The sequence below is a fragment of the Corythoichthys intestinalis genome, chromosome 15 (genome assembly GCF_030265065.1).
Source record: "Corythoichthys intestinalis isolate RoL2023-P3 chromosome 15, ASM3026506v1, whole genome shotgun sequence".
Taxonomy (NCBI): domain Eukaryota; kingdom Metazoa; phylum Chordata; class Actinopteri; order Syngnathiformes; family Syngnathidae; genus Corythoichthys; species Corythoichthys intestinalis.
In genome coordinates, this window is record NC_080409.1 from 50,078,975 (window position 1) to 50,102,938 (window position 23,964).

A 23,964-nucleotide genomic window follows, 5' to 3' on the forward strand; every position below is an offset into this window, starting at 1 on the left:
GTGGCTTACAGACTAGCGAGCAGCACATTTGACATACTTACGTAAACGCTCACTGCCCGGTTCTTTGCTCTTTTGACAAAGAATCCAGACTGTTTTACTATTAAGAATTTAGGGATTTAAGCATTTATTCACAAGAATTTTCAGTGTAAAAAGCTCTGTCTGTGTTTCCACTCCATCAGCTTTGACAGAGATAGGCCCTCTACTAAACGGCCCCGCGCCCCGTCAATATCATTATGAAGTGTATGGTTTGCTTTATTGTTTTACTTACGGGATTTGATGAATGTGTAAGTTGGGCTGCCTGCAGTTACCCTCCAATAGGTTTGAGGTCATTAAGCATAACCAGAATTTATGCATACAATACATAAGCCTGACTGGATTATAAAGCGCAAAGTCCATCATGGGGAAAAATAATTGCGTCTTTTAGTCTGGAAAATAGATTACATGTGACTTTGTACTAAATCATTTACGAAAATTTCTACTTGTGAATTATCAGACAAATCACTCCAATGTTGGATTTATTGGACATAAGCGTTTTTTTGGAGGGGAGTATTCGCTACGGAGAAAAAAATATATTTGTGTTTTTGGTGTGGTTTTGTAGTATTTTTTTGGTGACGTGAATTATTACTTTGAAAATACAGTACTTTGGGGGCAAAAAACAGAAAAACAAGATATTGTCATCCTTCTGCTGTAAATTGGAATTAGTTTATCTCTAATAGACATCCCATCTGTTTGAAATCACTCGAATTGGATGTCTATGGCCGTCAGAGGCAGCCAATGCCAGGCAATTTGGGGCATTTCACGTAATTTCCTGTTGATTTTTGGTAACTTTCTTTTCCTTTTGAGTAAAGATGTCCCAATTGATCGGGATGCCGATCGATCGGGTCCGATCACGTCATTTTCAAAGTATCGGAATCGGCAAAAAAATATCGGACATGCCTTCTTTTAATATATATATATTTTAATTAAATCGTTTTCTAATTGTATCTAACGTTACAGACAAAATGTCTTACACTCATCCAGAGTCTTTAGTTTTGGCTTAAAGTAGGGCTATCAAATTTATCGCGTTAACGGCTGTAATTATTATTTTCTTAATTAATCACGTTAAATATTTTTACGCATGCGCTGCACGACCCACTCACGCATTGTCGCGTTCAATCTATAATGGCGCCGTTATACCTATATATAGAGCTAAAAGGCAGCGTAAAATGAGTAGAGTGAATTTTGGCAGTCTTTGAAGCCTTTTTTTTAATGGCTAAAGTCTTACAATCCCTCTCTCAACAATTAGAAATATGGTGGAAAGCAATGTGGTGACGAAAGGTAGTAGTTGATCTTTTTCTTAAAACCCTATGTTATTCCCCAACGCAGAGAAGATATATCAATTGGTGCCACGGCGCACAGTCATGGTTGCACTTCCCATCATGCATTTGGGCAGAACAGTTAAATGGCTACAGTATCATTTACTGTAAGCTCAACAAATACACTAGATGGCAATATTTAGTCACAATATATAAAGTCACATTTATCCTTTAAGAATTACAAGTCTTTTTATCCGTGGATCCCTCTCACAGAAATAATGTTAATAATGTAAATGCCATCTTGAGGATTTATTATAAACAAATACAGTACTTATGTACTGTATGTTGAATGTATATATTCGTCCGAGTTTTATTCATTTTTTTCTTAATGCATTGCCAAAATGTATATGATTGGGAAAAATTATTGGGAATAATTGGAATTGAATCGGGAGCAAAAAAAAAAAAAACAATCGGGTCTTGAAGTATTGGGATCGGCATATACTCAAACTAAAACGATCGGGATCGGATCGGGAGCAAAAAACATGATCGGAACAAGCCTACTTTTGAGGCATTTACCAGTCTCCTCCTATAGAATTTCGGGCATTTAAAGGTCACTTCCTGTTGATTTTGGGCATAGGTGGGTAGAGTAGCCAAGAATTTTACTCAAGTAAGAGTAGCGTTACTTCAAAATAATATAACTCAAGCAAAAGTAGTCATCCAAAAAATGTACTCAAGTACAAGTAAAAGAAGTATTTGGTGAAAAGAATACTCAAGTAATTCGTAACATTGTGAGTAACTGCTTATATTTTTGTTGGATTTTTTTTTAAACAATGGTATATTTATATCTAAGCACAAAGTTATCATTATGAACTGTTGTTATAATTATACTGTAAAATAAGCCATTACATAACCACATCAAGTCAAACAAATAATAAACAAAAAATAAATCATTGAATTCTGATAAGAGAAAAAAAAATTATATAAATGAACCATTATTTGTCCAAAGAGCATGAGTGCCCTCTAGTGGAGAAAATACAACAAGTGGTGTTTAAACGTCCATCTCGTCTGACCAATATGTAAATTTAGTAGATTAAATTAGCCCAAATTTCTACACAGAAGTCCGCTAGCTTACATGCTATGAATGCTAACGTATTTACAATTCTCATGGCAAATCGCTCACACGTAACTTCACATTATGTAGCACTAAACTGAATTACAAATGCATATACAAACATATATTAGCTGAAGCAACTTAACAGTCTTATGTGGGCCAAACCGGAGCGCAGCTATCCTTTACCCATGTGAGACGTCCGAGTGCTCCTGTATGGAAGCATTAATGAACGACAGTTCAGTCAGACCCAACACTTCCACCAGAGGGCAGTGTAACCTCCACCATTGAACATAATACAATACTTTTGGACTTTTTGGATCGTTACTTTAAAAATTTTAAAGGGTTAATTCCTACTTAAGCAAGACACATTCGTAACCCTGGGACTACCTGTATATGAAAGCTCTTTTGACCGAGCCATGATGCACATCAGACTAGTGCTGCAACGATTAATCGATTAACTCGAGTATTCGATTACAAAAAAAAATATTCTGATTAAATTTTGTTGCTTCGAGTATTTGTTTAATTAAAGTGGCGTTTTAATGGTTTGTTTTGAAAGTGTTTGCAATTAGTTTTATTGATGAGGGTGGATACACTGCCCTCTGGTCTGCCTCTTTTCACATGGCTGAATCCAACTGCTCCCTGTTAAGACCAATGTAAGTTTTTGTTTGAGCTAATGTTTTTAATGCATTCTTAATTTAGTTTACAGGCATGGTTAGTCATTTTGTTGGGAATATGTGTCTGAACCATTTGTTAAGAGCATTGTAAAAAAAAGAAAAGAAAAAAAAAAAAGCATTTTTTAGCATTTAAGCTTTTGTTGTACGTAGATCCTCATTAAAAAAAAAAAAAAAAACGTTTGAGGCTCAGCTCAGGTATTTAAATTTTTCATGTTCCTTATCCGATTACTCGATTATTCGAATTAAGTAGTCCATCGATTAATCAACTACTAAAATATTCGATAGCTGCAGCCCTACATCAGACAATGCTTCTCATCAAGCCAATTCTTACCAGGTGTGTGTTTTATGGTGGGCAGGGCAGCTTTAAACCACTCATTGGGAATTTGACACACACCAGACTTAAATTGTTCAGTAAAAATTGGTTTCAATTGCTCTGTAAGTCTCCTTAGGCAGAGGGTTCACTTACTTTTTTACTATTTTTCCCCCTTCTTGCATTGTTTGCATGCCATCCTCATTAAAATGGTAAAACCTAGAAATGTTTGGGTGATTTTAGTTAAAGCAGCCACTGTTTTTTCATCTGTGTGCTTTTGACAAAGATCAGATCACGTTTGATGGTGATCTTATGCAGAAATGTGACAAATTCCAAAAGGTTCAGATACTTTTTCATACCACTGTAATTTTGACATTAAATATTTATCTTTCTATTTTTGAATGTTCTAAACACCTGTTTAAAATAAAATAATTGCTTGACTAATTACAAACATGGAACAAGTAACTAAACTTTACCAGCAATAAACATTGCTAAATCAACACTTTCTAAAGGTATGAATCCATTTTTAAATCGGGGATTTGTGCTACAGCCTTTGGATCGAATCTCATTATATCATACAAGCGGCCTAACGGCCGAATGGTCGGTATGTTATTACACAATGTCATCCAGACGTTCACCAGCAGATCTATTCAGCTGTGCAGCAGAGAGGATTATATGGGGGGAAACAAGGTATCCTTTGTACGTTGTTGCTTTTGTTACATTTGAGAAGCCACATGAAGCAAAGCGGGATTAAACTTTGGCTCTTACAACATTTCAACAGACAAATGAAGCCTCTAGAGAAAAAGTGGAATCAATTCTTGGGAAGTGGGATAGGCTCCAGCAAGCACACAACCCATGTGAGGATAAGCATTACTGAGAATGAATGAAGTTACAGTGCCGTCCGTAATTATTGGCACCCCTGGTTAAGATGTGTTTTTTAGCTTCTAATATTTTTTTTTAATTCAAATTATATAGGACCTTAATGGAAAAAAAGAGAAAAATCCATTTATTCAGAGAGGAAAAAATCCCACATAAAGAAATAATTATTTGACATCAAATAATGTGTGTCACAATTATTAGCACCCCTGGTGTTAATACTTTGTACAACCCCATTTGGCAACAAAACAGCACCTAATCTTCTCCTATAATGTTTCACAAGCTTGATTTTGTGTCTGGTGAACCATTTCTGTGTAGATTTGGCCATATGTTTAGGGTCATTGTCTTGCTGAAAGACCCAGTGACGACCCATCTTCAGTTTTCGGGCAGAGGGCAACAGATTTTGATTTAAAATGTCCTGGTATTTCAAAGCATTCATGATGCCATGCACCCTAACAAGGTTCCCAGGGCTTTTGGAAGCGAAACAGCCCCACAGCATCACTGACCCACCCCCATACTTGACAGTGGGTATGAGGTGCTTTTCAGCATGCGCATCTTTCGTGGCACGCCAGACCCACTTAGAGTGTTTGTTGCCAAAAAGCTCAATCTTGGTCTCATCTGACCAAAGCACACAGACCCAGTTGAAGCCTGGGACCGTGTGACATTAAACAACTTTTTATTGGCTCTTGTGACACTCCTGGTTGAAGTCAAATGAAAATACTTTCAGATATATATATTAAAAAAACAGATCACAGCATTTAATTAGTGCTTGTGACCAGGGCTTTCTCTTTTTTCTACACACAGTAGCAGCCTTTCACACAGTGCAACATCTGAACTCCTGTGCAAAATCAGTAATAACAGTCACTGTTTTTTAGTCACAACGACCCATCAATAAAAATACTCAAGTAAATAATAAAGAAAATATTGTAGTGCAGCAGCATCTTTATCGCAATATCAATCTAGGGATCAGTTAAGTTGCAAACAAAACATCAACTAAATTGCAATGTAGAACAAAAGTAAAATGTAGGCCTAGCCCACTATATATGTGCAATAGAGGTTAGATCGGGCCTAAAAAATCCAGCCTGACCCGACACGGCCCGCTGGTATTGAAGCCCGGCCCGAGCCCGATCAATTAACTAGATTTGCAGGCGCAGCCCCAAAAACTCGTTTTTTCTTTTTTTTGGTTTGGTTTTTTTGTCGGAGTGACGCGAGGAAAAAAAACGCAGCAGCAGCAATTTATTTTCATTTCTTCGAGTTGGCAGAAAAAACGCAAGTTTTCTTAATGTTTAAATAGTCTACATATTTTTATGATCATTATAAAAGCACTTACACAACCAAATAACGCTGGGAAAGTTTAATATAAAAAAAAAAAAAAAAAAAAACTTGGGTTTTGCAGACACACAGAGAAGAAGATTCAAAAGGATCCCATTTCTGTTGCCTTTGTGTGCATAAATAAAAGTGTCCTTCGTAACGAATTCTCAGTTGGCAGGAAAAAAACGCAAGTTTTCTTAATGTTTAAATAGTCTACATATTTTTATGATCATTATTAAAGCATTTACACAACCAAATAACGCCGGGAAAGTTTAATATTAAAAAAAAACACAAAAAAAACATGCGGGTCACGGCGTCCATGTGCGTGCACAAGCAAATGCACAATACAGAGAGCCTGCTCTCGGTTTTATCCCTTTTTTTTGTTTTTTAAAATAATTTATTTGTCCGGCGCGGCGGCCCGACCCGAACGTGAATGCTTAACATTTTGGGCCCGACCCGACCCGAAAATGTTAATCGGGTTCGGGCACAAGATCTAACCTCTAAGAGATAGGACATAACATAACAATGGCTGAAGCGGAGAAAGAGGGAGCGAGAAAGATTATTGATGCACCTAAGACATTAAAAGCAGACATCTGGAGACATTTTGGCTTCTACGAGGTTGATGGGAAACTTGACCAGAGGTATGCGGTGTGTAAAAAATGAAACATGAGAATAATAATACAAATGGGGAAACCAAATCCGTTGAATCACCGGAATTGTGCAGGGAAGATTTTTGAACGTACTTATATATTTTAAAATGCGCTGAATCGATTCAGCTTGCTGCCCGCATCGAATCGAATCGTCCATGCCCCGCATTGGGATGCATCGCTGCATCGATTATTGTTGACACCACTAACAACTCATACTAACATTTATCTTTTAAGAACTACATGTCTTTCTACCCGTGGTACCCTTTAAAAATACAATATAATTCATGAGTTTTCTACAATTGCTCATCTCCATAGATCACAGCACAACCGTCAAACAAGCCATTGGTTTTGTTGTGGCAGCCATGTAAGGTGTTTTGTTTAAATGGGCTCAGATTATTGTAAATCTCTTTCTGGAGCACATTTGGAATCAGGATAAGCATCTGATCTACTCCCCCGCTACTGCCAGCCCCACCCTTGCTTGTCCCCCGACCCGCACTAACAACACAGTGGGTGGCAGGTGGTGGGACCGAGGCTGCTCCGGGCCCTTCTCTCTGAAGGCCTCCCCTCCCTACTGTTTCCCCTCTGGCTGTCCCTCTCACACAAACACAATCACACGTGCGAACACACAATCAGAAATAAATATGCATGATGATATCCCACTTCTTGTAATAATAACGTCCTCGTGTAGTAAACATTCGAGAATGAGAGCATCCAAAGCCCTTCAATTGGATCTATACTTAACTAGTGCTGCAACAATTAATCGATTAACGTCGATTAAAAAAAAGATTTGACTTAAATTTTGCTGCTTCGAGTATTCGTTTAATTAAAATTGAGTGGTAATGGTTTGTTTTGAAAGTGTTTGCATTTAGTTTTATTGATTTGAGCGGATACACTCCCCTCTAGTGGCAACAGTCAATATGAAATAACTTACCGTATTTCACATGGCTGAATGCAGCTGCTCCCTGTTAAGATCAACATGTTTGAGGTAAGTTTTTTGCATGCATTCGTAATTTAGTTTACAGGTATATTTAGTCGTATTTTGTGGGAATATGTGTTTGAACCATTTGTTAAGTGCATTGTTAAAAAAAAAAAAGTTAGCATTATATAGCATTTGAGCATTTGCTATGTAAGTTAACCAATTGTTCTTTTGTTGTATTTAGATCCTCATTTATTTTTTATACCGTTCGAGGCTCGGCTCAGCTCAGGTATTTAAATTTTTTATGTTCCGTATCCGATTAGTCGATTATTTGAACTAACTAGTTAATTGATTAACTGACGACTAAAATAATCGATAGCTGCAGCCCAAGACTGAACACAACAAATGTTTGAGACGTTTGCTGTACCAGCATTTTCTTGAGTTATCAAACTCTATCTGTTTTTGCGTGACTCGGTATGTATGCAAACCCTCTTAGCTTTGTATTATGTCTACAAACAACAACAGTTAGCCAAAACAGAGAAATCTTATCTCTCAAAATGATGGTTTATAATCAAAAAGAAGTGAGTCGGATGAAATCTGAACTAAATTACATTTTATGTGAATGTTTGGCAGAGACACATTACAAAAAAAATAAAACAACAGCTTTTGTATGAACGGCTGTTTAGGATTCAGTGTGAGTCTCACTACAGTTGCACCTAGAGTTATGTGAAAGAATATTTTATTCATGCTTATAAAACACATAACTGCCTAATAACTATTCATTTGTGCTGTGACTGTATCTGTTCATGTTCGTGCGCTCTACAAATTTCTATGAACATAATACAAAGAGTTTCAGTGGACTGCCTTATCTGATTTTACTCCCTCTTGTACCAGCTACGGCTAAGTTCCCAAGGTCATAACTCAAGATGCTTTTCTGTGGAAATTCACCAGAGTTGGACAGTAATAAGGTTCACTTTCGTTTCATAGTAGGTATCATTTCATAGTAAGCAACGCCCTTTCAACAAGCATATTGACCCTTGACTTGTGTATTGTCATGTACTCCTGCGTGTTCACAGCTCCTGGCTGGATCCTTGATATATATCATGTTTTTTATAAAGTATTCGAAGCAGGCAGTCCTTGGCTGTCTTGATTCATTTCTCATTTGAGCTATTGAGTTGATACTTGTCTTGGAGTTCAAACTTGAACTTCCCTGACAAGTTAGAGCAGGGGCGCTCAAAGTTTTTTGCTCCAAGATCTACTTTTAAATGAGACAACCTCCCGCGATCTACCTTAAGAGAGGAGGGTGAACTAAAAAAAAGAAAAAAATTTAAATGTACAGTTACAGTAATTATGCTTTGTGAGCAACATATGAGGTCATGTTGCCCACAAAACACAAATAACTGTGTACATTAAAAAATATATAAATAAAAAATGGACAGTAAATTATGTTTGCTCACATAACATAATTAACTATGTACATTTAAAAAAAAAATTAAAAAAAAATTTTTTTTGGGGGGGGGATGCTGCGAGCTACCCACACTAGCGTTGCGATCGACGTAATGGCCACCCCTGAGTTAGAGTGTACGTGGCTTTAAAAGGCGGGGCCTGGTGAAAGATGTGTGTCAGATGATGGGCTGATCAAACTAGGCAGACATTTGTTTGTTTGTTTTTCTTTAGAAAAAAAAAAATACTGACTTTAAATTCCACAGATGATCAGTCAGTCTGGCAGTGGGCCTGGATTAAACACAACCAAATCCAGAACGAGGGAGGGAACAAGGTCAATCCTCTGGATGATCCGGCCTCCATCTGTGTGCTGTCCTGGTTATTGGGCTGGTTTACACCAATAACCATTAATCCACCCTGGCTTCAAAGCGATTCTTATAAACATTAAATTTGGTCGAAGAATGTGGTACAATTTCATAAGCAAGTCCTAAAGAATATTTGAGAGCAGAGCAAAATTTTTAGCTGATTCAGTCGTACAAAAGCCAGAAACAAAAATAAAACACCATCCTTCCATCAGTTTGGAAGTTTAAGGTGCGCTTAATATGATGTTACACTGACTCAACAAGCCCCGCCTACATGGAACACCCTCACCCTGAATGGTAAACCTGGTCTTTCAATGAAGGGAAGCTCAAAGTGTGGCAGTCTATGAGTGTTTTGTTACAGTAGAGGGGCTCAGCGACACCTGCTGCTCAGTAGGGGAAAAAACTTGAGTGCCAGAAGTCAAGTCTCCAAACACAAGCAGCTACAATAGAAAAAACACCAGAAATAAGCTTGATTGAGACCCCTGGTGTAAACAATAAATACCTAAGTCCCCCTTATCGCGATTAAGAGGTGGAAAGTTCAAATGTTTACAGAAAGGATACAGGTACAAACACTGCCTTATATACGGGCCAATACGGTAAGTGAACCCTCTGCCTAAGGAGACTTCAAGAGCAATTGAAACCAATTTTTACCAAATATTTTATAAAAGTCAGGTGTGTCCCCAATCACTGATGAGTGGTTTAAAGCTGCCCTGCCCACTATAAAACACACATCTGGTAAGAAATGTCTTGATGAGAAGCATTGTCTGATGTGCATCATGGCTCGGTCAAAAGAGCTGTCTGAAGACCTGATCAAGGATTGTTGATTGGTAAAAAGCTGGGAAAGGATACAAAACCATCTCTAAAAGTCTGGAGGTTCATCCATTGACAGTCAGAGAAGTTGTCTACAAATGGAGAGAGTTTGGCACCTTTGCTTCTCTCCCAAGGAGTGGCCGTCCACCAAAGATGACGCCAAGAGTTCAGCGCAGAATACTCAGAGAGGTAAAAAAAGAACCATAGAGTGACTGCTAAAGACTTACAGAAATCACTGGCACAGTCCAATATCTCTGTGCTCCATCAACTATATGTAAAACTATGGCCAAGAATGGTGTTCATGGGAGGACTCCAAGGTGGAAGCTACTGCTGTCTAAAAAAAATATTGTTGCTCGATTAATGTTCGTAAAAAGGCACTTGGACACTCCACAGAAGTTGTGGCAAAATATTTTGTGGACTGATGAAACCAAAGTTGAATTGTTTGGGAGTAACACACAACGTCATGTGTGGAGGAAAAATGGAACAACTCACCAACATCAACATCTCATCCCCACCGTGAAGCATGGTGGAGGGAGCATTATGATTTGGGACTGTTTTGCTGCCTCAGGGCCTGGACAACTTGCAATCATTAATGGAAGAATGAATTCAAAAGTTTGTTAGGATGTTTTCCAGGAAAACCTGAGGCAGTCTGTCAGACAGTTGAAGCTAAAAAAAAAAAAGAGGATGGATGCTGCAACAAGACAATGATCCAAAAGAAGAAGTAAATCAACTCCAGAATGGTTTGAGAAGAACAAAATACACGTTCTGGAGTGGCCAAGTCAAGGTCCAGACTTGAACCCCATTGAGATGCTGTGGCATGACTTACAGCAATTCATGTCAGACATCCCAGGAATCTGAATGAACTGCAGCAATTTTGTAGAGAAGAATGGGCAAAGATTAGCCTTGATTGATGTGCCAGACTGATCTGCAGCTACAGGAAGCGTCTGGTTGACTTATTGCTACCAAAGGGGGGGGGGGGCACAATATATTAAAAGTGATGGTTCACTTACTTATTTTTCCCCCTTGTGTCATTGTTTGCATAATATCTTCATTAAAATATGAAAACTTATCATTTTTTGGGTAGTTTTAGTTAAAGCAGACACTTTTTTTTTTTATCTGTGTGATTTTGACAAAGATCACATTTGATGGTGATTTTATGCACAAATGTGAGAAATTCCAAAAGGTTCAGATACTTTTTCATACCACTGTAATTCTGAAGCAGAGGACGAAACAAGAAACAGGACACAACATGGAATTAAAAGAAAATCACACTAACCACAGACCGTGACGGTGTTTTAGAGACGTACTGTATTGGAAATTTTTGAACTGAGAAATGCGCTTCGAAGCGCAAATACTTTGCAACGATTGCCTTGAGTCACCTGCACTACCTGATTTCCCACTTAAAATGTTTCATTTTTATTTTTACATTTTAATAAAATTAAATTGTATCTGGAATAAGAAGTCAGATTAAGGACGGAAACAACTAGCGACCAATCATGCAGTGGCGCCTCCAGAAATTTTTCATAGGGGTGGCCAGATGAGGACACTTAAAATCTTGGGGTGGCCAAAACTAAAAGCCATAATGTCAGGTTTTCATTATATAATTGCAGTAAAAAGGTCAGGGGAAAACTATCAGAAAGACTTAAGGACACGGCAACTGATATACTTTGGTGTATTGTGTAATATTTGATGTTACTAATGATTTAATGTGCATTATCCATAACTGTCCAGTCAAAAATTTGAGTTCCACAACAATTCGGTTTTATTGTGTTATGTATATATTAGGCATAAGGTGTACATTTAACTAGGGCTGTCAAACGATTAAAATTTTTAATCGAGTTAATCACAGCTTAAAAATTAATTCATCGTAATTGATCGCAATTCAAACCATCTCTAAAATGCCATATTTTTCTGTAAATTATTGTTGGAATGGAAAGATATATACATTCAACATACTGTACATAAGTACCGTATTTGTTTATTATAACAATAAATCCACAAGATGGCATTAACATTATTAACGTTCTCTCTGTGAAAGGGATCCACGGATAGAAAGACATGTAATTCTTAAAGGATAAATGTGAGTTTGTATATTGTGACTAAATATTGCCATCTAGTGTATTTGTTGAGCTTTCAGTAAATGATACTGTAGCGACTTAACTGCCCAAATGCATGATGGGAAGTGGTGCAACCATGACTGTGTGTGGTGGCTGCAAATGCCACATCTTCTCTGCGTCTGGGTCCTCTACAGGTTGTTTAGAAAAAGTTCAACTCCTGTTCTTCCCCACGTCGCTTCCCACACTATTTATAGTTGCTGTGGGAGAAATGACAAAGCTTTTGCCAATTAAAAGCACGGCCCCAATGACTGCTTGTATCTACTCCACTCGACACTAGGGCTGCCGCTATCGAATATTTTAGTAATCGAGTAATCGACTGAAAATTCTAGCGATTAATTGAGTAATCGGGTAAAACAAACATATTTTTAGGTGAAGAGCAATTATAGATATACATGAGAAAACAAGACATTTTATCATTTTCAGTCAATGAATGTATTTATTTTTGATGTATATTGTTGAAAACAGCCAACAATTGCATCTCAGATGTAACTAGAATTAAAAAAAAAAAGACAAATTCACTATATATATATATATATATATATACACACACACACACCTAAAAATGCCTTTACGCCTGATAACACACATCACTTAAAAGTTAGGATTTTTTCCCACGTTTTTCAATTGAATTTCTATTTGTGTCAAGCCATTTTTAAGTTCTAATAAAGTTTTAAGTTAGTCTAAACTGTAAGTCCTGATAGGAGTTTGAATTTTTGCAGTGTTCAAAATAAATGTATGATACAGGCTGTATTGGAGCACATTAGGGACTAGTGCTACTTGGTGTTTTATCCAGCAATGACTACTGAGCTAAAATTAATAGTTAGCATTATTGAGTTTTTATTTGACACCCTCATCACTCCACAACGCTATGTTATGTTAAAGCCTGTATGTAAGACACGTTAGCCACGCATCGAAAGTGGTCTTAATTAATAGAAACCTAGCCCTCCGCAGGGCTAACGTTACGTGAGCTAGTAGTGACAGTAACGTTAATCTTATATATTAGCGCTTAGCGCTCTTTATTAGCGCTTAGCGCTCTACTGCTATAAGATGGCGGCTGTTTGCTAACGCTGCCCAGACGCGGCCTAGTCTGTCATTTCCCATCTAGTTCAACATACATGTGATCTCTATGAGACTCATCAGACGCTACGTGCAACTAACGTAGCATGTGCAGGCTAGTATTTAGCAACGTCAGCGTCCTTTGTAGCGGCTGTCTACTGCAGTAAGGTTTTTTTTTTTTTGCTTCTTCCTCTACACACGTGACATCAGCGCGTTGTCCCGCATTAAAAGTAGTCCGAGCAAAACGTGATGCTTAGAGCTGTCAAAATAAACGATTACTCAAGGTGAATAAAATTACTCTGATCAGTTTTTAAACTCGAGTTACTCGAGTATTCGTTTCAGCTCTACTTGACACTGCCTCTTGTAGGCTGTTTGCAGCAATGCGTGAAGGAGTCGTACTGCGAATGCGTTAATTGCAATAAATATTTTCACGTGATTAATTTTTTTAAAAAATTACCGCCCGTTAACGCGATAAATTTGACAGCCCTACATTTAACCAAACAAAATGAATGCATTCATTTGGGATGAAATACACAACTGATGCTATAACAATCTAACGATATACTGGCAAGCGGGGTGGCCAGTGGGGTGGCCAGCCAATTTATAGGGGTGGCGCCACTGCAATCATGAAATTGTATTGTTGTCATTTTTTCTATGACAACAGTTTGGTGTAAGGCCTTTACTGTAAAGGGCACATTATATGATTCAGGAACAGGAAACGGAGCAGAATAGCATTATAATTACGAGGGGGGGATCATTCAATTCCTCCCAAGCCATCCTTGAGAAACAAATTAGTATCAACCTTTAATACTGTTCATCCTCACTATAAATTACAAATATATAGTGCATATAGTTCTCTTGATTGCAATCTATTCGTTAATGAGCCATAACCACAACTCGGGAATTGCACATTTCTCAACCCTATCTATAGAAATTTTTTCTATTGCAGAAGTATTTCAAGGAAACAATACCCAGACACTTTAATCTATGGTGTTTGCCTGTTTGGACCCACCACTCAGTATATGTCGGAGTGTACAAGACCGTGCTCTCTCAAGCGGTGGCAACATTAATCACATCTGACTTGGCTGCTGAAACATCCATGTTGACCCTCCCCCCTATTTCCTGAACAACCTTTTTTCTCCTTCTCTCTGCAAAAGCTGAAACTCACGTGTCCCCACATTGCACTGTCCGTATATTGCTTTTCCTTTCACTTCTTCTAGTGTTATAAATAGGAAGGCTTTGTTTGATTTTCTGCACCCTACCCAGTTTTTCCTCCTCTTGATCCTTTCAAAGTCAGTTTGAGTTGGACCTTAAATCAATAAAGCCTAAAATAAACTACCGTGGAAACCATTCATCTCCTCCGCTGCAGCCTAAACACACATTTCATGAAGTTGGAGGAACTGCATCACCAAATGTCTTTGGTTTACAGCAAGATAGTACATGCTCACTTACCACCGTAATTTTACAATATACACAGGTTGTCAAGACACCTACATCTCTATTTATATCTCTTGAATCTAGTCAAGGCAAAATGACGACTGGAGACTCCGGCGTCGTAAAGTCAAAATCAAGCAAGTCGGGTACGTTGTAACCCGAGGACTACCTGTATTTATACACTGCTAGACAAAAGTATTGGCACCCCTGCAATTCTGTCAGATAATGCTCAATTTCTCCCAGAAAATGATTGCAATTACAAATACTTTGGTAGTAATAGCTTCATTCATTTTGCTTGCGATAAAAACAACACAAAAGAGAACAGAAAAAAATTAATAAATCATTATCATTTCACACAAAACTCCAAAAATTGGGCCGGACAATAGAATTGGCACCCCCAGCCTAATACTTTGTAGCACAACCTTTAGACAAAATAACTGCGAACAACCACTTCCAGTATCCATCAGTGAGTTTCTTACAAAGCTCTGCTGGAATTTAGGCCATTATTCTTTGGCCAACTGCTCCAAGTCTCTGAGATTTGAAGGGTGCCGTTTTCAGATCTCTCCACAGGTGCTCTATGGAATTCAGGTCTGGGCTCATTGTTGGCCACTTTAGAAGTCTCCAGTGCTTTCTCTTAAACCATTCTCTTGTGTTTTCTGAAGTGTGTTTGGGTTCATTGTTCTGCTGGAAGACCCATGACCTCTGAGGGACACTCAGCTTTCTCACACTGGGCCTTACAGTATGCTGCAAAATTTGTTGGTAGTCTTCAGACTTCATAATGGCATACACACGGTCAAGCAGTCCAGTGCCAGAGAAGGCAAAGCAACCCCAAAACATTAGCTTTGAAGGCCTCGTATTTTTTCCTGTAAACTCTATGTTGATGCATTTTCTCAAAAAGCTCTACTTTTGTCTCATCTGACCAGAAAACATTCTTTCAAAACGTTTTTGGCTTCCTTAGGTAAGTTTTGGCAAACTCCAACCTGGATTTTTTTATGTCTCTGGGTCAGACGTGGGGTCTTCCTGGGTATCCTACCATAGAGTCTAGAGGTGTGCAAAATTTCCGATTCTTAGATTATTCGCGATTCGGCCGTGGAAGATTCGAGAACGATTCACAAACATCCAAATTCCGATTATTGAAATATACACTCAGTGCGCCGCGCGGTCTTCGGGACAATGAGGAGCGGAGCGAGAGTAGCTAAACATCATGCTTCTCATTCCCGGCCCCTCGGGTAATGTCAATGCTCAACTCACGGCTCTAGCTCAACTCATGCCACGAGATAAAAAAAAAAAAAACACAACAACATACCTGACTGCTGCCGAAAAGCTGCTACAAAGTACATCCACGTAATGTTACGATAGATATCATTTATATAGGACTAGATGATAAATAGATTTGGTAGCGTTAGCAGCACATCTACAAAAAGCTAGATGCGGGCGTTAGTAAACGGCCGCCATCTTAAAGCAGTACACTTCCTTGCAAGGCTGTTGTAGCGAACCTTCCAAGCAAACCTAATTAACTTTTTATCTAAAATACTCCTAAATCGGTGAAATATTGACTTGAATCTATCTTTAAAATAGTTTTAAAACTTTCACATGTCGAAATTAGACAAAAGGGAAATTATGGAATAACGGGAGCAATTTTAACAACTTTAACGGTTGATTCACAACATTAAATTAATTGAATGTAGTTTAAAGCTGCTGATACAGAATGGGGACTGGGGTGTCTTATTTACTGTTATTTTTGTATATTTTTTTACTTCTACTGTATATGTTAACTTGATACTGAAATAGGAGTTTATTTACATTATTAAAAAAATAAAAAATAAAAAAAAAGAGGGGGGTGCATCAATAATCGTATTATAATCGAATCGGAGCCTCTGAATCGTAATCGTAATCGAATCGTTAGGTGCCCAAAGATTCCCAGCTCTAATAGAGTCCCTTTTCATGCAGACGCCGACGGATAGTGCGTGTTGACACTGTTGTACCCTCGGACTGCAGGACAGCTTGAACTTGTTTGGATGTTAGTGAAGGTTCTTTATCCACCATCCGCACAATCTTTCGTTGAAATCTCTCATCAATTTTTCTTTTCCGTCTACATCTAGGGAGGTTAGCCACAGTGCGATGGGCATTACACTAACTGATGACACTGCGCACAGTAGACACAGGAACATTCAGGTCTTTGGAGATGGAGTTGTAGCCTTGAGATTGCCTATGCTTCCTCACAATTTTGCTTCTCAAGTCCTCAGACAGTTCTTTGGTCTTCTTTCTTTTCGCGAATGCAAAATGTGGTACACACAAGGACACAAGACAGAGGTTGAGTCAACTTTAATCCATTTTAACTGCCTGCACGTGTGATATAGACATTGCCACCATCTGTTATGTGCCACAGGTAAGTTTAACAGGTGCTGTTAATTACACAAAGAAGCATCACATGATTTTTCAAAGGGTGCCAATATTTTTTGAGTTTTGTTTAAAATGATGATTTTTTTTTTTTTACATTCTCTTTTGTGTTTTTTTCATTGCAAGCAAAATAAATGGATATATTACTCCCAAAGTATTTGTAATTGGAATCATTTTCTGGGAGAAATTGAGCATTATCTGACAAAATTGCTAGGGTCCCAATACTTTTTGCCAGCAGTGTATGAGTGCGCCAAACTTTCAAAGACTGCATATCGTTAGCCTCATAACGTAGATGCCGGAGTAATTTTATGGCCCAAATTTTAATGTCTGTTTAACTTTATGCTCCTTTTGATTCTGCACAATCCTGCCTTTCTGCTTATACCCTTGCGTAGTCACAGCACATTTTAGAAACCAAAACAACGTCAATTCAGACACATATGTTGTTGTTTTTTTCTTTTTTTTTAACAGGGTGCCATTTCGACTAAACAGAGAGGACACTAACAGAGTGGAGTTTGTGCTGAAGTTAGCCCTCAGCTTAGCTTTGCTAGCATAATAGCTAACATGAATTCTCTACATTCTATAATTTTACAAATAAACCTTTTGAAATGGCTGTCATTTTCCTTACCTTTTTTCTATTTTTTCGAGTCATGTCCAGCTATTATAAATGGTTTCCTCCTGAATGACTCGCACTTTATGAAGCCTTCCTTGTGTAGCACACTCAACATAAATTTGGCTCACACTGCCATCTTCTGGAGAACAAATAAATTGCTGGGTAAAAAGGACATCAGCACCTTGAATTAACTCATAAAAAATATAACATACTGGATGATATTCCAATTTCCAATGTTTGAAATTATTCTTGATGGAAGTTGAAATTTATTTATTATTTATTAAGTCTCTTAATACAGACAAAACAGAAAAGCAAGTCCGTAATTGAAGCTCATTTAGAAATATTTACCAAATATATGTATAGATATATATTTTTGTGTCTTTGTCCAAATATATTAATGTAATATTGTAACTATTTAAATTAATTTGACGTTTTATGTTTTTATATTTTGTATTGTTCAGTTAAAAAAAAAAAAAAAATCCATTGTTTGCATTTTACAGTTAGGATTTCATTCTAGCCTGATATCCATAAAACGTTTTGTGATTCACATTTATAAGAACAGAAGAAGAGAGCAAAAAGACATTTTTAATTTATCGGCGCTTACGGAGGCCCTAAAGGGACATCGACAGAAATAAAATAAATTTAAACCATCTGGCGCGAACCAGAAACAATCTGGTAAACATTAGCATTTCATAACATTTAAGCTAGCGGACTTTTGCTAGGCAAGTTAGCCAATTGTTCTTTTGTTCTTGGATCCTCATTTATTTATTGTTTTATATTGTGAGTCCAAGATTAAAGTAAACTCAACTAAATCATGTTTGATCATTTTTAGCACGCCGAAACTGCAGGTGTTCGAAGCACACCTGAGCTTAGCCTCAAACAACATTAAAAAAATATTCGATTCCATTCTGTGTCCCGACGACAAGCACTGCCTACCTGCCAGGGCCGCAGCAGAATGACGAGCAGTAACTTGCTCACTGCCGGGGGCTGGCCAATCGGTGAAGACAATCACCCCCGCCACTGCATGTGGCATGAGTCGGGGTAGTTTTGTGTGATTTTTCGTTTTCCAAAGGCGAAAAAGAGACTTGAAAGAGCCGCTCCATTAGGGTTAGTATGTCGCCTAGCTGTCACGCCTCCTGTTTTCTTTACGCTCTTTCCTCCATCTCCGAAGCCAGGGCAGGAAATGACAAAAGCCGGACTGACTCCGGTGGTATAAAATACCGTTCGGGAGGTTTAAGAAGTTGGCAATTTTGACCATTATGCAGTAATTTTGCCCTGTCGTACTGAATAAATGTATTTTTAATATTTCATATTCCATTTAGCTCAAGACTTGTTTGTCATGACCATACCATTTATTTATCAATTGGGGGGAAAATACTTAGATAAAAAGAATATCCTGTAAAAATAGTACAGGAGTAGAGAGATTAAAATAATGATGACATTTTGCTGCTCTGTCACATTTTCCTCGTTCTAAATATTCCCCCTCAATGGGCTGAATTCTAAATCAGCAGAAATCGTTACTCTGCTCACATCATCACCCAGCTGGAGGCCCTAGAGAGCTATAATGACAGGCAGGGCTAAACGGCAGATTAAAAGACTCATTTCTCGTCATCTGTGCTTTGCCAAATTGTTGTATATAGTCAAATAGTCTCAAAGCATGATTTTAATTCACATAATAATGCTATTTAAGACTGTTTTATCCTGTCACAGGCACTTTAATAAGAGCTGATTTTTAGTTTTATTCAATAGAAAAACTCTCAAATGCTGTGTTTTTCTTGTACAGAACTGTGACCCCATACGGAGGTACATACCGAACTGTGACTTGTCTACCATTACACCCCAAATAGGTAAGTAAAGTTGAACTGTTTTCCTGCTGAAATGATTAAGTGGAGGACACAAGACAGGCTGCAAATGGACTTGAAGATGGATGGGCTAATAAAGAAAAGTGTTAACAGAAAGAAACATGAGTCAAACCCAGAGTGAGAGGCTGAGAAAAACAATAAGCCAAAAGGGAAAGTTTCTTTTCCCAAATGATTGTTGCTCTTAATCTTTCAGCCATGGCACAAGGAGATTTAGTTCTCCTTTTTCAACTTGGCTGCTTTCTGCAAGGATTAAACCTTCACTCTTGGTCAGCTGAGACACACAAGCAATCACCTGCAAGTGCAAGTCATCTTTTCACACATCTCTAAAATAGCATGAGAGCTGCCAAGTCAAACGCATAAGCCTTCCTCATGGTTTAGCCCGACTGACAGCATTTAATGAACATCTGTAAATATGTTGAAAGTCCATCTCTATTCTGGAAATGCCTCCAAGTGTCCATATAAGGGCCCAAACCAAACCAGCTAAGCTGAATACTTGCTGGGAGATGTCCCAGTGGGGAACTGTGCTGAAAACAGAGTAGGCACAAGACTACTTACCCCCTCCCTTTCCCACTTCAAACACACTTCCAAGAGTTAAAAACACACCCATGGAGAAAACTAGACAGCTAGACACTTCATGCCCAGTCACACACTTTCCATAATGATTGACTTACCCATTGGAAGCCCTTCGCAATCAGACATGGCCGCAGACAACACAGCCACTTACTGTTCTTGTGGCCTTTAACTTTTAATATCCCCTGCCAGCTACTACACTGTGTCCCCAGTCTATTATAACTTTCTAACTATACACCCCACTCTCTCCTATGTTTCTCTCTTAGCTCCCTGCACAGAATCAGCACTGGCCTGAAGTCATGTCAATCAAATATCCCTTTACACGCCATTGGGCAGTAAATGTGTAACCAACAGCCCCACCCTCAGGATACCAGGATACTATTTCCCTTAGATATGACAGATATTATTTCGCATGCAACTTTTCCACAAATATTCAGCACTCAAATTTCCTCACCGCGCCCTTATTTAAATACTAAGGCAGTTAATTTGACAGTGTTTTTCAATGTGGTGCAACTATTGGAATAGATAGGCCACAACCCCCTGATTGTACTAACTATAATTTCCTATGAGAGGCGCTAGAACTTAATAAACAAGCAACGGTTAAGGCAGTGCTTCTCAATTATTTTCTGTTACGCCCCCCCAAGGAAGACGTAAATGTTTCGCGCCCCCCCCCCCCACTCTCTGCCGCCACTGTAAATAGTATCATTCGTCTATATTACTATTATAAGTACGCCTCAGCCTAACATTGTGTCCTTTTTTTTCTATTAAAGAAAAAAAGTAACATAGATCAACTTATAATAAAGTATAACTTTTTTAACATTGTGTTGCTTGTAACAGAAAAGACTTAACGCGCATCAATTTGCCTGAAGTAAAAAAAAAAAAAAAAAAAAAAAGTCACATCCAAACTGTAAAAATACACTCAAGGTACATTTTTGACCATTTGATACTGAAAAATAAAATGTAATAAAATCAGTAAATAATAACAAATTCAAATTGATTAGAAACATTTACTCTTCAGGACAACATGCCAAAAAATTTGACCGAAAAAAAACAAAACTGAATAGAAGGGGGGAAAAAGTCTTTGGACAGAAGGAAAGTTTTTATTTTCGCTGATTCACCACAGTGCTCACTGGTTTACTGATATAACACTGACAAAGCGGGACGATTGTGACAATTGGCAATATTCGGCACATTTTCGCTGAAAAACAATCAAGCGGCTTATCAATGAGATTGAGGTCTAATGTCTTCAAGTGGCGTCTTAACTGATTTGGCTTCTCCGCTATAATCATTTTTAGACTCAGTAAACAGTGGTCTTTCCTCATTTCCCACTATATTAAAAGTCAAAGGCAAACGGCCCGAAAAAAGCGCATTCTCGGCGGCCGAGGGAGAACCGTAGGTGAGGGCGGTGGTCGTGACGATCCCAAGCCGAAAACGGCACTTCTCGGCCGGACACGTAAGAACCGAAGAAGACAGTGGGTCGCTGCGTGAGTCCAGCTCTGCATGAGTCTCTTCCGTGTACTCTTGCTTACTTCAAAAATACTGCACGCACTTTGAAAATGAGAGCGCCACTGCCACCCACGGAGTGGATGTGCAAGTACACTTTATTCTAGTACGGCAAAAAAAAAAAAAAAAAAGCATGTTCCCCGAGGTCACTCGCGCCCCCCCTGGCATCGCTCTGCGCCCCCCTGGGGGGGCGCGCCCCACCATTTGAGAAGTACTGGGTTAAGGCCACGACTCTCCAGTGGCCTACATACCAGCAAAATACCCAAGTGACATTTGAACAAATAATCCTAATGGTGTGTTTTTTAGGCAGAGTTCAACATTGTTTTCCAAGTTCAAGCACAGCTTGAAAATAAGAAGACTATGAAGCGAATTCTCGCAAAAAATGACAGTCCAAAGCAGGGGCGTCACTAGACCTAATACCAAGGGCGTAGGTTTGCATAGGGACGATAGGGACATAACTCTTCAGGATGCTCAAATGGCGTACCGCACGCAGGCTATTTTTAGACCGTGACGTCGCATCGTAAAGCGGAAGTAAAGCCGAAGTGGGACACTATAGACCCGCCCTCGCATAAACACAATGTAATTTGTGCTCATTTTCGATGGTAATCTTTCAAAAACGAACATGCCGATCACGCATTGCTTTTTTGGAACTTGTGGAAACGACTCTAGACATTACGACACATGAAGGATGTTTTCTTCATACGCTTCCGGAAACCAAAAACTCGGGAGGAAAAAATGTGAAGACCGAATCAACTTGCGCGGACTTTAACACCAGCTCGGTGAATCCATTCACGTTTCATATGCAGTAAACATTATGTTGGGTTGGCATGGTCTTTCAGAGGACAAAGAGGTAAGCCATTTTTATATTTTTAACTTATTTTTTTAGCGTAACGTTGTGCCGTACTGCTTCTGTCTGACAATGAAGGACCTGAAAAGAATTACAATGGTATCTGACTGCCACTGTTACTGTTTCTGTTATATTTATTTAAAAAAAAAAAAATTAACTTTAGTAAGGGGGAAGTGTAAATAAATTATAGAATTAAAAATAATAATAATAATAAATAATCAAAAGCTCTCTGCTACACTCCCTTCACCCGTTCTTGAGGGACTCAGCTGACCCATTGTCACTTGACTGAGAGGATTACGGCAAGAGCGAAAGGTCTGGCATGTGACTGGAGAGGGTTCAGATGGAAAACACATTCTAGGAATAATGCAGTGTCGCAGAGGTTAGCTCTTAAATGCTGCCACACAATGCTAATCTGGAGCTTCAACATCGCAGAAGAAGAAGTGTGTAGGAGGTAGGGGGGGCCTATTATCTGCGACCGGACCTGCCCCCACCTCTCCCAACCCGGAATTTGGATGTAACACAGCACCCTGATGCTGTTTGATCCCCAGCTCTTGTTTGCAGAGGAGCTGGAGGGTCTTTCCAAACATAACCCCAACCTTCACCCTGTCAGGACCCTTTGACCTCTCTGACTAAGGCAAATAGACAAGTCTGCCTGTGCGACGATTAAATACTTTAGTTTACCTCTATATATTATGAGGTAAAACGGCTAAATTAATGCACCAAATTATGAAGGGTACTTGACTGAGACAAAGACTTGAGCGAGCCATTTGCAGCCCAAACATTGGAGTATCCGATAGTTGAGTATTTTACCTTATAATGTTAATACAGGGTAGTGTGGTGCAAAAATGATTTGGATGTTTGACTCACAGTTGAGAAGTCAGAGGTTGTTTTGTTTTTTTAAATTTATATCTCAGCTCCAGTTCACCTGTGTGGCGTAGTATACCAAAAGTCAGCTGAGATAAGGGCATAGATAGGTTTGCATAGGGACGGTAGGGACATAACACTACCAACTTTTCAGGATGCTCAAATTATCCCCACCAATTTTTAAGCAACCTTATTTGCATTATATAATGACTCCAGTTATCTGAGATCATTTAGATTGTCTTCCTATATGTTGTAAGGAAAGAATTGATCCTACCATTATTAATTGAATTACAGTACTTTCCTTATGTTCAGACTTACACTGACCCCTTTTCACTCGCTGAATGTGCCAGTCCATTTTTCCCCTCAAACGCACGTTTCATTGGCTGATGACTTGACCCCCCCTCCCTACACACACAAACCCATTTACAGCCTGAAAAAAGTACAACATGCCGCCTCCCACGCCCCTTAAAAGACGAGGGATATTAGATTTTTTCCGCCAGCAGCAGCCAATATAAGTAATGTAAAAATTAGGGGTGTCAAACGATTAAAATTTTTAATCGAGTTAATTACAGCTTAAAAATTAATTAATCGTAATTAATCACAATTAATCGCAATTCAAACCATCTATAAAATATGCCATATTTTTCTATAAATGATTGTTGGAATGGAAAGATAAGACACAAGATGGATATATACATTCAACATAAACTACATAAGTACTGTATTTCTGTATTATAACAATAAATCAACAAAATGGCGTTAACAATATTAACATTCTCTTAAAGTGATCCATGGATAGAAAGACTTGTAGTTCTTCAAAGATAAATTTTAGTACAAGTTATAGAAATTTTATATTAAAACCCCTCTTCATGTTTTCGTTTTGATAAAATTTGTAAAAATTTCAATCAAAAAATAAACTAGTAGGCCGCCATTGTTGATGTCA

At 38.4% G+C, this 23,964-nt stretch overlaps 2 protein-coding genes across 2 annotated transcripts in view; both read right to left on the reverse strand.

Moving 5' to 3' along the window:
• Positions 1-20,047, reverse strand: part of eml1 (EMAP like 1) — a 135,314-nt gene extending 115,267 nt beyond the window's left edge. The window contains exon 1 of the mRNA XM_057859979.1: positions 19,909-20,047. Coding sequence (XP_057715962.1) covers positions 19,909-19,936 — 28 coding nt within the window. The 5' untranslated portion in view covers positions 19,937-20,047. The remainder of the gene's footprint in view (positions 1-19,908) is intronic.
• The window catches only part of evla (Enah/Vasp-like a), a 228,790-nt gene extending 207,479 nt beyond the window's left edge, over positions 1-21,311 (reverse strand). The window contains exon 1 of the mRNA XM_057859989.1: positions 21,199-21,311. The gene's annotated coding sequence lies outside the window, so the exon portion shown is untranslated. The remainder of the gene's footprint in view (positions 1-21,198) is intronic.
• Between the last annotated feature and the right edge of the window lie 2,653 nt (positions 21,312-23,964).